We start from the raw sequence: 15,613 nt of genomic DNA, 5'->3' as shown, positions 1-15,613 counted from the left end.
AACAAACAAAACGAATTCATCATAGGAAATTACCAAAGCATCCTTCAATACATCAATAATGGGTCCGACTTTTTGTTTTTAAGAAATTGCACATTCGAAGGATATTTTTGTCCAAAGTGGAAATATTGTGTAAAAAATGTGTATTTATTGTGATTTTGAATGTTTTGTGGGGTAGTAGGACGCACGCAAAGTTAATGTGTCTTTTTGAAAATCTGGGACAACTTCAAGTATCACTTAATGTTTTTTTCTCAAAATCTAATTTACTTTCGTAAACTATGTGTCAGATCAAAATCAGATTAACAAATTCAAAAGGAATGAGTAATAAATAGCTCATACAATGACATAATAAATATGTAACTAAAAATCTTGTTAGCTTTTGGTTGAAAGCTAACAAGATAGCTACAATGATAGTTGCATTGTGGCTTATTATATATAGAATACAGGGCATTGAGGATTCTTCAAGTATAACTATATTTTTTTTAAAATGGATTAGTTCATGGGATACTAAATTCTCTTGGTGGTGAATTTAACGATTCGGTCTCATCATTCACGCAATTTCCCTGTTCATTGATTGATCACGCAAGTTCGCATATAGTACACGATTTGTTCTCGCTCCGCAACTTCTTCATCTTACACTATTAATATTTTCAAACAATATGACCCTTGCCGTTACATGCTTTATTCACTAAATTGATGTTCTCCATTCCAACAGTTGATTCTCAATTTCTCTTCATCGTGCTTGGAAATAGGTATCATACATTTGATGAAGAAGATCTCTGATCTGGTCGCTTTGTAATCCATAAACGTTAGCTAATTAATTATCTCTGACCTGCACATTGGAGAAATTGATGAATATCTTAAATCTTTCTCTTCTGCTTTTGAAATTAGAATAAGAATAATAATATACTTAGTAGGGTGGTGGTGTATACACAGATGCTACCCCATCTTGTGAAAAAGAAAGATTGTAGCGTAGTTTCAAAGAGCATGGAATTGTGTACCTTTTATAGATATAAAAATCTCACGCATTTGGATTATGTTGAAGAATAAAAGAAACTATACAAAGAATTGGCAGGAAGCAGAAGCGTCGAAGAAGTTTCTTCGGATTATGGAACGCCCAATTACCAGCAAAACCGTACTCCGTGACAAATCTATTTGCTTGTACGAAAGCCAATCTAATCATGTGCAGTTTTTTTTCTTGCAAGTATAAAACCCTACTCCATGACACATATTCGGGCTGCTCATCTAAAAGCTTAAGTTGTTGAAAAAAATAAAGGTTCAACACACTTGAAACATATAGATCAGCCGGGCTAGACTGATATCTGCGACAGTAGGCGTTGGTGTGGCAAAATGAAAATAGGTTGCTTCCATTTTTACACAACTCCGATCCTTCTTACTATAATAAAATTCTAAATGGTACATCGTTGTCCTATACTTACACTCCAATGATAAGAATTTTCTAGGAAAGTTCACAGATCTTCATTTGCCAATTGCAAGTCTCCGTTATGCAGTTATAAATAAGCCAATCTCCCTAGCTAGACTTGTCCATAACAAGAGAAAAGGAAAAAATCAATAATAATAATAATAATCTATCGATCGAGGAAGGAAAGATGATAGTAGAGATTGAGGAAGTGAGCAGCTGCGAAGCACTGCCTCTGCTTTCACTAAATCATGTGTCCTTGTTAGTGAGAGATGTCTGGAATTCTGTGCGCTTCTATGAAGATATCTTGGGTTTTTGCCTTGTTAAACGCCCTTCTTCTTTCAACTTCCATGGAGCCTGGTAATTAATTAGCCTCTCTATTACAAATACAATATTCACACACACATATATATGCATGCTTCGTGTTTTAATATAGTAATTGCTTTTGTAAGGTTGTACAACTATGGAGTGGGGATTCACTTGCTTGAGAACAAAGGTATGGAGGATTACGATGAACCTCGACCAATTAATCCCAAGGATAACCACATTTCCTTCCAGGTAAATTTACTTTCATTCTTTAAACAGAGGCAGATCATGTAATATGAGTTCAGCCTAGCTAATCGAATCAAACATTTGACATTAATTACTATGAACCCATAATTTCAAAAAGCACAATGTATTTGGGTTCAGTTGTTTTTTCAATCGTTCCGATTGCGATTTCCTAACATGTGGAACTGCAATTAGCAGAGTAGTGATGTTGTGGTAGTGAAGAGGAGGTTGGAGGAAATGGGAATGCGATACGCGACTGCACTTGTGGAGGAAGAAGGGATAAAGGTGGATCAAGTGTTTTTCCATGATCCTGATGGCTACATGATTGAAATATGCAACTGTGACAACCTTCCTATTCTGCCCATTTCTTCAAGCTGCTCACTCAAGCCCCACAACTATTATAACAAAATGATTGCCACAAATTATGGATGTGGTTTCATGGAGAATGAGATGCTGGAGAACTTAAGCATGAACATGCTCAACTTTTCCTTCTAAACATGAATACCAGTGTGCAATGTGTGTGTGTGTGATTGGAAGTTCTTATCATTTGTTTGATGAAGTGGCTTTGTCCACAAGTTCACATCTTTTAAGTTTGTCTTGATACTACCTACACAAGTTAAAGCTTGAATAATTGATGTAATTTTATTTTCAAACTATATATAGTTTGTATATTTACAATTATGTATTATTATTTTTGTTTGTCTCAAGATGGGAGAAAATAATATAATAGGCATTAAAGAAAGATAAAGAAATGAATATTAGGTCTAATTCAACCTCAAAAGTTAGCTCAATAGGTAATCATAGACCACTTATCCCATAATTGGCCCATGTGAAACTTCTTTAATAAAAGACATCAACAATAAGGATGATGTATAGAGATCTAATTATAATAAGCTAGCTGCATTTTGGGGTTTTTTATTTTTATTTTTTGGGTAGAAAAATCAAACTCTACCATACTCGCTCAAGGAAACTTTTCCTAACAACAGAAAATTGGCGTAGTATATGCACAGTTAAATAACAAAAACATTATAATCTACATTGAGTAAACGGATTTGTTGCTTATAATATGTGATTAGTGTAAACTAAATTAAAACTGCGATTACATTTGTATATAGTTTACACTTTACACCAATCTTAAAAAGTGGAGAAATTAGGAAAGTTTAATTTCATGCCTCCAAGAAATGTGAGGGTGTTGGAACCCAACAGCAGACGCGACAACAACATATTTGTAAAATTGTGAGCTTATTGTCTCTTTCATGATGTTTTAGTTGCCCACTTAAGATGACCTATTAATGCATGTACATATATGAAACCCTTATGACTCAACTTGGTTCACAACAATCCAAACTTTAATAGATGAAACTAGAATGAGTTTAATTTATACAAATTAATAAAATAAGGAAAAAAATATATTATAAATAGTACTTGAGAAACTAATTACAAATAAATATTCAAATAAGTACGGATTTCTTTTTGGCATAATACATAAATATGACCTTTAACTCGGTGTCAACTGATAACTATGATTTTTAACTTTGGGGGTGCACAAGTAAACACTTAAACTTGTATAAAATTGAATAAATAGACATACTTTGTGTCCAATGTGGCGTCCTACGTGTGTTCTGCCATATAAGACACATGTGTCTACTTGTTCAATTTTTTACAACTTTAAGTGTCTTTTTATGCACATTCAAAGTTGGAGCGCATAGTTACACGTTGAAGACAAGTTAAGAATCATGTTTATATATTATGTGTTTCTTTTTCATTGTCTTCGGCCTAACTTCTTTTCTACCATATTTGTTTTATATGAGTATATTTTTTTATGGATTTCCTTGAGTTGAGGGTCTATTAAAAAAATTCTACCAATACACTCCGCTCTCCCTATACATTACTTGTAGAATTACACTGAATGTGTTATTATAATATTCCTAATAAGTCAAGCTAATTAATTTTAAAAATAAAGTAGATAACCTGCAATGACAATTAACCTACACGTGGAGTAGAACTTTTTTACATAATCATCGATCACCAATATAACTAGGTGAGTGTTTGAATATAAAAATTGTGATATTTGAACAAAAAGCAATATGTTGAAATCTTTTTTGGGAGCTCCCATTTTTTTTATTTTTTTTCGTGACTCAAACTCATACTTGGAAAAATGGAGAGATGTATTTAACTTGAAGAAGAAAAAAAAAAGAGCAGAAATTTTGTAATCACTAAATCTGGTCAAAATCATTTTCTCACACTTGTTCATCTTCGAAAACTTTTAAATGTAAGTTTTAGGCGGAGAAGATGACTATGAAGATGGATTATGTTTCAAGCTGGGTCACCGGAAAGAATGTGTCAGGCATGAGTTAAAATTGGGATATAGGTTATATGAATTTTCTTAGTTTGATATGTGATTTTTTATTAAAATTATATTTATCTATGTCTGTGTCAACGTATAACGAAAAAAAATATATTAAAAATCAAAAAAATATTTTCAATAGTATAGAAAAAAATAATAATGTGCGAACGAAACCGACAGGGCAACTAATGAATTCGCGATCAGTACTAGTAGCCACATGAAAAAAATAGACAAAAATTAGGGGACCAAACTTGATCAATCGACAAATCATTGGGATGCAAAAACAAAATTCACGTATGGTTAGTTGAGAATGAGAAGACACAAAGGGGAACGTGGCATAATCACAGACCTTACAATTAGAGCTGTCAAAATGGATTTGACCCGCTAGGTTGGTCCAACTCAATCTTTGAATTAGATGGGGATTGGGCTCAATTTTTTCAGTCCATTTAGGAACGAGACTTTTTAACCTAGCCTCATTTGGCCCGCTGGCCTCGTAGGCCCAACCCGGAAGCCTCAGAGGCCAGCCCGCGGACAGTAAATTTTAAAAATATTTATTATATATATTTTAAGTAATGTTTTACTTGTTAAGATTTTGTCAATAAATAATTTTAAAATACCAATATAAAATCAAGACTATATTTTTTATATATCTTTTACATTTTAGGGTCATTAGTCCGCTAAATTTTTTTATCACCCTAAATCCATTACTCCATTATAACTAAGAATCTTTGACCTCTTTTACTTTTGTTTTTATGCCTAATTTTTCACTTCTCCTTTATTGTTTTGTTTATGAAAATAGTGATCATGTAATGTTTTTTGCTCGGATGAAACTTATGAATGTTGTATCTTGGTTATTATGTATTTGTTTTGTAAATATTCACTGAAGTATGTGTAATTCATCAACGCTTGTATTCTTTCTAAGAGGAAAATGTTATCCGTTTTTTGGTTGAAGGGTAAATTCATCCTAACCCGTGGCCCGCTTAGAGATGGGTTGGGCTACTATTTTATAGGCCTGTCAATTAAAAGGGTTAGCCCGTCCCAACCCATTTAACTCTCTAGCCCGTTAGGGTTGGGTTGGGCCAGCCTATTTTGACAGCTCTACTCACAATGTGGCTTATACATTAAAAATAAAATCCAAAATGATGAAAATGGAGAAGCATAACTGAAAAGACAAGTTGAGCTGTAGGGCAGTGGTTGAGATTGTTTCATCCTTAGTTAAAGGTTTTGAGTTCGAATCTTAAATATGGAAATTGTTTTTATTAGAAGCACCACCTCTAAATGGATCTTACAATACGTGATTAAAAATTTTGTTTTAATGGATCGTACCAGTGTTTTCAAAAACGTTTTTGGGGTGAGTCTCAGGGCAAGTTTTGGGGCGGGCGTACCAAAAATGCTTCGAGGTGTAAATTAAAGATGTAGATTCATTAGGCGTAAGTCCTAAAATTTGAGGCATAAGCTCCGAGTATAAAAATGTAAGTCCTGGGCGTAAAATGTACGCCGGGCGTTTTTAATTTAATTTTTGATCTTTTTTGTTTTACATCATATTTTTATTACTGGTGTAATGATATTTTTCAAATAGTAATTATAATACTTTTTTCCTTCATTATTGATTATTAATATTTATCTCAAATAAAAATCATAAATCATTAAAAGTTTTACTTTTACTTATTTTATTAGTAATAAAACTATAAATTGAATATACATGAGACGATGTCCCGTAGATTCATGGGACTTACGCCCCGTGTCTCGGGACTTTCGCCCCGTGTCTCGGGACTTTCGCCTCGTCCTGTATTGTATAAAGCGTCTCGCCTCACACCCCCGCCTTTTAAAACATTGGATCTTACGATGGGCAATTTAAATTTAATCAAAACAAAAAGAAAAGGCAGTACTCACTAAAATACTAAATTTGATGGGCCAAGTCTAAGATATGTAACTGGTGGTTCATATTTCTCCAATAGGAATTTTCATGGCCACACTCTTTAATCTTGTGGCTGTGATGTATTCCTTGTGTTGAATGTTGATGCCAGTATATATTTTTCTTTTTAAGTTTTTCTTATTTGAGTGTATATTTTCCTTTAATAGATCATGGTGCTATATGGTCTAATTTTTCAAAACCCCAGCCAATAAGAAAAATTATCCTAGTACTAACTTACCATCAATTAGTTCAACCTTCACCAACATCCACAAAAATACTTCTTTTACATTCGCTACGTTTCTTAAAAAACAATACAGTCATTTGGTGTGAGAGATAAAAATAAATAGTGATGAAATTAGAAAATAGTGATAGGATAAAACTATTGTATCTTGTTTGGTTGCTATATTTGGGGCAACTTATCCCACCATTTATACCATAGTGATGGAATAAGTTATTCCATATATATGGTGGGATAAGTTATCCCAGGATAGCTAATCCCAGAATTAGTTATTCTGAGATAACTTGTTCCCAACCAAACCACCCCAAGTATTTATCATAATATTCATACTGATAAATTTTTTAAAAAAAGTTAATTGTGTTTTCTTATATGTTAAAATTTAAAGCTGACTAGTAGACACTAAAAATTTATTTTTAGAACAGTGGACAAGTACAACTAAAAGGCCAGAGTATTTTTTTTTTTAATGTATATTATATAGTAGATGTTGAACTCCTTTTTGCTTTCTCGACTAATCTAAAAATTTGAACGGAATAAAAAAAAATTAGCAGAATTTTATCCATTCACAAATCTCGAAGGAATGGTTAAGAAGGGAAGGATTTGGATTTGTTATGAAAATATTGTTTGTCAATATATAAGAGTTGGTTGGTGAGTTGTATTCTGCATTGTGTCAAACTAGTGTACTATTCAACTTTCTCCATACTTAAAAGTTGCTGTATTTGACTAAATAGACTAGTTAATTCTTGATAAAGAGTAGTTGAAGGAATCTAGGTAATAATATGAGGCTTTATATTGTTTTATTATTGGGTGAGTTGTGGTAGAAATGAATTATGCGGACACTTTGTGATGTTTGTGAAAGTGCTGCTGCCATTCTTTTCTGTGCTGCAGATGAGGCTGCCCTTTGCCGTGCCTGTGATGAAAAGGTCTCATTTTTACTCTCAAATTTAATACTCTACTTATATGAAATTTTTCCATTTATATTTCTTGGAAATATGCTTTTGTGTTTTGAGTGAGTTGTTGTTCAGTTTTAAAGGAAGAGCAGAGAAACGACCATCTGTTGACTGTTTGTGTAGTGAGTTGCAGATTACTTGTGTTGAGCATAGTTATATAATAAGCTACAAGTATAGGATGGTGCTAATTAGGACTAATATTGCCTTAAGATTATGTGTGTCTTTAAAGTTATCTGTTTTTTGGATAGCATCAGACAGTCTTGATTTCACTAGGCTTGTGAGTCAGTTTAGAATAGAGAGATCATGTTGCTTGTTGTAAGGCTTGCTCTCATAGGGCATTTTTTCTTATAAAGATCAAAAATCATGCTGACCTGTTGAACAAATTGACATGTGTTCACAGTATTCTTAATTGCAAATTCTGGGAATCATTGCTTCTTCTTCTCTTTGGTTCTAGTTTCATCCGTTCATCTTCTTTTACGTTGAAAAGTTTATGCTGTTAGAGAGGATATGCTTCTATTTACTTGATTATATCTTGAACATCCCTACACGTGTGAATTATGTGATCACCTCATCTAAAAGATTAAGATGTTTGAGAGGATACACTTCAAGGTTCTTCAATTATATCTTCAACACTCTCATTTCTGATCTGGAGTCATGAAAGGCTAAATCTATTGGAATGCCGTCTGAATCAACTTTTTATCTTGGTTAAATCGGCTAATATTGACAATGTCACTAAGAGACTTCTGATGTTTTCGTTCTTGTGGACACTTTTCAAATTTGGTCCATAGGTTCATATGTGTAACAAGCTTGCTAGTAGGCATGTGAGGGTTGGACTTGCTAAGCCCAACGAGGTTCCTCGGTGTGACATATGTGAAAGTTCACCTGGTTAGTGGAGCTTAAATCCTTTTTCGTTTCTTCTTCTGATTCCTTTTATTTTATTTTGTAATATTGTCCTACAAAGGAGGGCCTGCAAAGTGAACTAACTATCAGTAATTTCCTTTGCATTACACGTGAAGCATTCTTTTACTGTGAAGTTGATGGAAGTTCTCTTTGTCTGCAATGTGACATGATGGTACACGTTGGCGGTAAACGAACACACAGTAGATATCTCCTGTTGAGGCAGAAAGTTGAGGTTGGTATTCCGTTGTATGAGTTACATGCTACTCTTAATATGTGCAATGTTTACATATAAGGTCATTTTTTTCTCATATAGTTTCCAGGAGACAAGTCTGGGCCTACAGAGGAATTAGCCAGGAAGACATTAGATCCCGGTGAAAATAAGAGGGATCATAGTCACTCACCAAAGCCAATGGTTAAAGACAATCAACAAAATCACAGGGGGTCTCCTATCCTAATTTCAGATGGGAGTGCAGATGGGAATGGCAAGAAGGACAAAATGATCGACTTGAATGTGAAGCCAAATCGTTTTCATGGTCACGCATCTAATCAGGTTAGCCAATTGTAATATATCTCGGAATAACTTTGCTATATTTCGTCAGTAATTTCAACTTAATATAATGCAGAATCTTCACATTCTCTTTTTTTCGTTTGAATGCTAAATATTTATCATCTGAACTGAACTGTCTGAAAACCGATGAGCCTTTGGTTTATGTTATAAATTAGTGGAGATGAGTTTCTTCCAGTTTCATCAATTCATGTCCCTTCTTCTACTTCTCCCTTTTAGTAAGTAGAACAGATGACTTTATTCGTAATCTGGAAATTGAAATCCTTTCCGAACTAGAAGAAGGTTGCTGAAATGTCTACTGAAGAGATGTGTTTTTCTCGTTCTTATGTTTTCTTGTTAATGTCTCTCTTAATCTCCTGGCATCCTATTCATGAATAAATTTGAATAGAAGGTTCCTGCTTGAAGTTGCAGTTAACACTGTCAAGTCTATGCCAAACCAACTAGAATGATTCTACAATAAATGTATTCTCAGCCCATTTCTGCTGTGCAGAACTTATAGGAGAAAACTTGACAGATTGTTCATAAAAAGGTTGATCCAATAGTATTTCCCTATTTAAGTTTCTAAGCATTACTTTTTGAACTGATTTTTTTGTTTTTCCTCAACAGGACTAAATCATCTTCAGTGATTGTTCCAGCCAGATATTCTATGAGCAAATGTTCGTGAGGCGTCAAATAGACCTCATGTGGCATGCATGTTCCACCTTTGCGCATATGACTGAAGCTCAGTAGCCCAGATTAGTAATCGAACAATATTTGGCAATTAGTGTTAGATAAAGCGCAAGTTCTGAATGCGTTGATTTTTCGCCAGTCTCATGATCATTATTTGCTTTAGGATTTAGTTTTGCCATTAAGACAACATTGAAGAAACTGCCTGCTGAAAGTAGCTGATGTAACTGAAGTTTATGATGATTATAGTAGAAGTTATTGTTGAAAGTCAAGAGGAGGGTGAATTAAAATTTCCTTTAGTCGACTTCCTGTAATGGCCAGTCGACTCACCTGCACGTTAGTAGAATAAATAAACAGTAATAATAACTTGCAGTAAGTAAATAACACAGTGTGTTTTTATATTGGTTCGGATCACCGATGTGATGCCTAGTCCAATCCCCTTGGGTTACAAGGGTTTCCTTAAGAGCTTGTTGAGAACTTGGGTGTTACAGAATGTTACAATTAAGACCCCCGTCTGATATGCAAATCAGATCTTCTTCTTAGACACAACCTCTACCTGTATAATCTACACTCAGATCTTTCTTTCTCTTTTTCTTTTCAATTGTTCACTCAAGTGTGTACAAAGTTTTATGAAAGACAAAAGAAGATTACAAGTGCATACTTCACATCTAAGTGTGAGGAGGTATATATATATGAACAGACTTGTGCTCTTGTAAGGAAAACCCAACGGAGTTATACTTCAATCAAGGATTTGAGGAATCCCTTGATTGAGACGATTTGTTGTTCCATGTCCATATTAGATATGTGCATGGTAAATCGCATTCCTTCCTTCTTGACAGATATGATTCAATTATGTGCTTGGCTGAAGGATTTATCTTGACTCTTTGGCTTGATCTGATTTCCTTTCTTCTCTTGATGGCTTGGCTCTATTCTTGGCTTGATTGATGATTCCTTGATCTGGTTCTATCAATCACGATTTGCTTGATTGATCTTCTGCCAGCTTATTTGCTTGATTGATCTGCTGCCAGTTTTAGGCCTTCTGTTAATGATTGTTTAATCCCTTTGATTATGCCTTTCCTTTATGAAGTAATTGTAAGGATCAAAATATATTGCTTTCCATGTTGGTGTTGTTTTGCTTGGATCCTTTCCTTATTGGATCTCCATGCCTGGGAGAATTGTGAGTAGTGTGTTAAGTGTCGTTTATCAGAATTTACATAACATTAAGAAGCTAACAATTGTATCTTGAAATTTAAGGTCATTTTTAGGTGTATAGATTTTTTTTATGGTTTCTTGCTCTTGTATTGTTGTTCTTTTTCTATTAAAAAATTGATCAAGATCGACATGATCCTGTACGGCAAGAAAGTCATCACATTTGTTGCCTTCTCTCATTATATGTTCCCACGCCTCTAGCACTTCCTATTAGTACTTCTTTGCAATATTCTATCAGGGTTCTACAAGGATCATTACGCTTCGACTATTTCCTTCGCATAATTCCTAGCACAGAACTCAATCTGGAAATCTTGAATAGACAAAGGATTCATATCATAGAGGATGCCAAGATCACAGATAGCTTTTGCCTCTGGAAAAAGGGTATATGTCCAAATCTGAATATTTTGTTCAGGCATGTAGCTTTTGAACCTCTGTTGATTGGGTAGCAACCTACTTTGCTTCACTAACCAGAGTCATCTCAACTCTCTAAACTTCCGAAAAAAAACATTTTAAGTGTTCGGATATTTTATATAGTTCCTGAAGAAACATCATACGCGCTGCTTCCTCAATTCATAGTTTGCTGTTGGGTCAACGGCAAGTATTCTCCAGGATACAATCCTTGTGAAATAATCTCATTCTAAGTTTGGGAATTCACTTTGTGTTTACTGCAAACTCTGTTTTTAATTGTCTCATTGAAAGTTAAGATCACAACTTTCATCTTAGAAGTAGAATGTTATTTCTTCTCTTACACTATAATTGATTTTAACTTAGTGGAGAATTTGAGCTCATTATAACATAAACCAACAGAGCAGGATGAATGTAATAAATTGCTAAAAGCACACGGTATATGAACAAAACAGCCTTGAGGAGCAGCTATAAGCATTTATGCAGTTTGATTTGGCTACATTACATGCTTCATCATCAAATATTTATAGACTTTGGTAGACACTTAATAGACGTATCCCTTCACGAACATTCCCTTCTTGGCCTCATCGGACTCACCTTCACCGGTGTATTTCCCTAGCTGGGCAAGAGAGTTGGCCTTTGCTCTAACAAGCAAGGTATCCTGAGCTGCCTTCACATTTTCTGGTCTTCCACTCCAAGTCTTGAGGCATGTGTTCTGAAGGGCTCTGGCGTATGAGAACGACACGTGCCATGGGTTGGGACTTTGGTTCATGGCGTTCAAGTTTAGAGTTGCCTCAACTTCAGATTGTCCACCAGACAAAAACTGTGTATAATAAAATCATGAAAAAAGTTACAAGTCAAGTACTTCGAATTATGGAAAAATATTTGATCTATCAGATATGTAGATACTTGCCATGATTCCTGGGACGGCAGGAGGGATTCTTTGGCGGAGGAGACTGAGGGTGTAGTCAGCAACTTGCTGTGGGGTGGCCTTCTCCTTGCACTCAGCTCCAGGGGTGACCATGCTGGGCTTCAACAAGATACCTTCAAACATGACATTGTTCTGGGCAAGGTAGAAGAAAACTTCAGCCCACACCTGCTTGGCGACTTCAAAGGTCCTATCAATGTTGTGTTCACCATCAAGTAAGATCTCTGGCTCAACAATGGGTACCAACCCATTGTCCTACAAGAATGAACAAGAAACTTTAGCTATTAATCGTGTAGAAAGCTTAAATTTATACTACTAGTGCAATTTTTAACCGGTTATAGAAGGACATTACTCCATTTTACATGTAACCGTATCACACTTGCTATGAAAATTACCTACTATTGTAGGTAAATATAACTTGATAGAGTGAAAAATCTACACATTGTTTGTGCACAGAACTTGAAAAATTTAGAGAGCTATGTAGGTTTCCACATCCTATGTATATGCCAACTTACCTGAGAAATAGCAGCGTAGCGAGCAAGACCCCAGGCTGCTTCCTTCACTGCAAGTGCTGAAGGACCATTAGGGATGCTCACAACAGTACGCCTGTAAAGTTCACAATGAAGAAGACAAGATGAGCTTCAAATTAAGTAATTATTGCTTTTACTTATAAAAGAGAAGCACTCTACCATTTGGCGAACCGGGCGCCTTGTTGGTAGTAAGCAGCAGAGCGAGAGGCAAGGCCATCAAGACCTTGGCACCAGGATTCATTGTTTGAGCCAGCCAAAGGAACAAGACCCTATAGTTTACAAGCAAAAAATAACAAACTCTTAGAAATACACGACGGAAGAATCCTTACACCTTTTTAAGTCACTAAGTATAGATCTTTTACCTTGTCAACCTTAATACCAGGAACAATGTTCTGCTCAACAAGCACATCAACCATTTTCTTTCCCTCGACGGTTGATTGATAAAGTGTCTCCTCAAAGAGGATTGCACCAGAGATGTACTCCCCTAGTCCAGGAACTGAAACTAGCAGGGTCCTGAACGCCTGGCGGTTTGCCTCAGTGTTCTCCATTCCGATTGAAGCTAAACGCTTCCCACAGGTAGCATTGGACTCATCCATGGCCAAAATTCCACGACCAGGGGACGCAATAGTTTTCTACACTCAATCCATTAGCTCAAATTAGATAAATATGCTTCATTCATCTCAAAAAAGTTCTACAGAAAGGTTTAACACTTGTACTCTTAGAAAAATCTAATTAATCTCAGTTCACCCTTTATGATACATCACGTTATCTCGGTAATAATTTTCAACACAAACTAACAGCATTACTATCCCAAAATTATCAAGAACTTGTAATAATACACTGTTTCACTGTTTTGTCAGAAAAGGAAAACAGTAGCAAAACTCTTCAGGAAAATTATCCATAGTAGTAGAGACAATAAAGCAGTAAAAAAAAGATAAGTGCATGTTGTTAAGACTAAGTAAAACAACAATTAGTACTACATGAGATAGGAAGCTTTGAAGTCATAGCAAGATTCCTCCTCATTTTATATAACAATATTTGACTTGGCACATACAGAATGGTTATATAAAATAACAGAGGGAGTATAAAAGACCGTGTACCGCGGTTTTGACGAGCTCATCAGCATAGGAGCTAGCACGGACAGTGAGTGCAGAGGGAGAAGCTGGGTGACAGCGGACGGAGACGGATGGAAGGCGTAGGGATTGGCCTTTAACAAACTCAGTCTTGTCAAGGACTGGAGATATCTTGAGGAGAGATGCTGATGCCATTTTCTTATTTTCCTTATCTTTCTCTCCTCAACTCCTGAGTATATCTTGTGTGTTCAATATACAGGCAGAGAACCCCATGCTTACTACATATATAGTTCTAAAAGATAATATCATTTGAGGCCATTATAGTTTTGCCAATTAGCTCTTGCCAGTTGGCTTGATAACTTGCTGACTTGGCTTGACAGACTTACGTAGGAATTTGCTAACTGATGGTTGGATTTCATTAGTCCTTATTTTCCTTATCATTTAAACTTCCTGTGCCACAAAATTAGCTCATTTTTGGAACTTTGTAAAACCATATAGGTTTGAGGTTCTAGTTGTTCTAAAGTAAAAGACAAATTTGCTAATGCAGTCTAGTTTGGGTTCTGTTGAGTGCACACCATGCAATTTAAACGAAAGAATCTCGCCCTATAATTAAATAATCCACAACTATGTTTTAGGTGTCTGATATTGTTTCATCAATCATAGTATTTTCCCCATTTTAAAGCAAAAAAACGCAATTTTCCCTAGCAGAAATTGCTCAAAAGATTATCTTTTACCAAAAGGGCGGGGTTAGCTAGCCTAGTAACAAGTTCCTGCAACAGAGTTGATGTAATGAGATTGATAGTTCCTACTAATATTGACTTTATTTGAAGAATCAAGAGAAGCGTTCACTTCCTTTTCAACCTGGGTCCTCATAAAAATCTCCACACAAATTTCCATATGTGCAATTGTATTGTAACATCAGAAGAATAGGTGACAGTAAATTAAATATTCTGGTCCACATGCCCAAAAAAATCTCCATCAAGGAAAGAAAAGTGAGCACATTATGAATCTCATAGAGTAGACAGCCAAATTCATGATGGTCCGTAAAGAATATCGCCACTCAACTTCAGCCAGTAAGAAGACGACTATTCGGTGCAAATATAACAAAAACAGAAGATGATATTAGCAGTTCACAAAGACGTTTTAAACAAGAGAAAGAAATGTTAGTAGTATTTGAATTAGAACGTTAAGTTCCCAACTCAAGGTAAACTATTTCACATAATAGGGGTCAGTTGAAATTCAACTACCAGATCAGATCAATAATGTTCAATTGCAAACTTAATTAGTACAATCTCATCTAGCACCTATTTTCCTAAATCTTTTGGCCTTCAACACTATCCAAGTCCACAAATTGAGCTAGCGTTGGCCATAGATTTCCAAATATTTTTGGCAAATATTATGTGTTAAAATTTGAGTGAAATTTAACCATATGTTTAGCCATACTATTTGAGAGAGATATTTCACCTATTCAGAAAATATGATTTATACTCATAAGTTTTTAAAAACTATCAAAACTAACCATATATTTGTATTACAAGTCAATTGGATTTTCGTTGCAACAAATAACAAGTAGTGTCCATGACACTGGAGTAATATGATAGTTCGGAGTGAAAGCAACAAGGATCATTCCATACATCGTGAAGTAGACAAAGTACATGACTTTGTTACTCTGAGCCGATTGTTCATCATTTTCATCAATTATTATCACTTTCATATTCATTGAATATTCCATCACTACTTTGCTTTTTACGTAAAAAACTATGTAATACAACGCAAACAACTACTATAAAGCGTGTTTTTGTAAAAGATAAAAGTTTGATGTAAAATTTAAATTTTTAAAAGATCCTAATAAATGATTTTTGGCCCAATTACCAATTTTTTCTAGTATTTGAATTATTTGCCAAATAACAACAAATTGTATAAA

The 15,613-nt window shown here is 34.9% G+C and overlaps 3 protein-coding genes and 1 long non-coding RNA gene across 4 annotated transcripts; 2 read left to right on the top strand and 2 right to left on the bottom strand.

Moving 5' to 3' along the window:
* Positions 1-326: 326 nt before the first annotated feature.
* On the bottom strand, positions 327-968 carry LOC107059188 (uncharacterized). The gene is made up of 2 exons (XR_001472538.1): positions 908-968; positions 327-829 (listed from the first exon to the last, which is right to left on the bottom strand). It is a non-coding gene; the product is annotated as an uncharacterized lncRNA (long non-coding RNA).
* A 566-nt stretch (positions 969-1,534) lies between these two features.
* Positions 1,535-2,648, top strand: LOC102578488 (lactoylglutathione lyase-like). The gene is made up of 3 exons (XM_006340643.2): positions 1,535-1,777; positions 1,870-1,975; positions 2,165-2,648. Exons 1-3 carry the CDS (start codon positions 1,608-1,610, stop codon positions 2,459-2,461), a joined length of 573 nt encoding a protein of 190 aa, XP_006340705.1. The 5' UTR covers positions 1,535-1,607; the 3' UTR covers positions 2,462-2,648.
* A 4,335-nt stretch (positions 2,649-6,983) lies between these two features.
* LOC102606359 (B-box zinc finger protein 19-like) lies at positions 6,984-9,816 on the top strand. The gene is made up of 5 exons (XM_006340642.2): positions 6,984-7,386; positions 8,202-8,298; positions 8,430-8,545; positions 8,627-8,863; positions 9,485-9,816. The coding sequence occupies exons 1-5, from the start codon at positions 7,294-7,296 to the stop codon at positions 9,488-9,490; spliced, it is 549 nt and encodes a 182-aa protein (XP_006340704.1). The 5' UTR covers positions 6,984-7,293; the 3' UTR covers positions 9,491-9,816.
* A 1,733-nt stretch (positions 9,817-11,549) lies between these two features.
* Positions 11,550-13,967, bottom strand: LOC102606020 (fructose-bisphosphate aldolase 1, chloroplastic-like). The gene is made up of 6 exons (XM_006340641.2): positions 13,717-13,967; positions 12,979-13,248; positions 12,776-12,885; positions 12,602-12,692; positions 12,072-12,341; positions 11,550-11,981 (listed from the first exon to the last, which is right to left on the bottom strand). The coding sequence occupies exons 1-6, from the start codon at positions 13,882-13,884 to the stop codon at positions 11,703-11,705; spliced, it is 1,188 nt and encodes a 395-aa protein (XP_006340703.1). The 5' UTR covers positions 13,885-13,967; the 3' UTR covers positions 11,550-11,702.
* Between the last annotated feature and the right edge of the window lie 1,646 nt (positions 13,968-15,613).

Source organism: Solanum tuberosum, unplaced genomic scaffold (assembly GCF_000226075.1).
Source record: "Solanum tuberosum cultivar DM 1-3 516 R44 unplaced genomic scaffold, SolTub_3.0 scf00020, whole genome shotgun sequence".
Lineage (NCBI taxonomy): Eukaryota > Viridiplantae > Streptophyta > Magnoliopsida > Solanales > Solanaceae > Solanum > Solanum tuberosum.
This window is presented reverse-complemented; position numbering and strand designations above follow the sequence as displayed.

Coding starts and splice junctions, on each gene's coding strand:
- LOC102578488 (XM_006340643.2), top strand. CDS start 1,608: ATGATAGTAGAGATTGAGGAAGTGAGCAGCTGCGAAGCACTGCCTCTG. Junction 1,778..1,869: donor TTCAACTTCCATGGAGCCTG/GTAATTAATTAG, acceptor TGCTTTTGTAAG/GTTGTACAACTATGGAGTGG. Junction 1,976..2,164: donor ATAACCACATTTCCTTCCAG/GTAAATTTACTT, acceptor TGCAATTAGCAG/AGTAGTGATGTTGTGGTAGT.
- LOC102606359 (XM_006340642.2), top strand. CDS start 7,294: ATGCGGACACTTTGTGATGTTTGTGAAAGTGCTGCTGCCATTCTTTTC. Junction 8,299..8,429: donor CATATGTGAAAGTTCACCTG/GTTAGTGGAGCT, acceptor TTACACGTGAAG/CATTCTTTTACTGTGAAGTT. Junction 8,546..8,626: donor TGTTGAGGCAGAAAGTTGAG/GTTGGTATTCCG, acceptor TTTCTCATATAG/TTTCCAGGAGACAAGTCTGG.
- LOC102606020 (XM_006340641.2), bottom strand. CDS start 13,884: ATGGCATCAGCATCTCTCCTCAAGATATCTCCAGTCCTTGACAAGACT. Junction 12,886..12,978: donor CTGGTATTAAGGTTGACAAG/GTAAAAGATCTA, acceptor TGTAAACTATAG/GGTCTTGTTCCTTTGGCTGG. Junction 12,693..12,775: donor GGCGCCCGGTTCGCCAAATG/GTAGAGTGCTTC, acceptor TGAACTTTACAG/GCGTACTGTTGTGAGCATCC.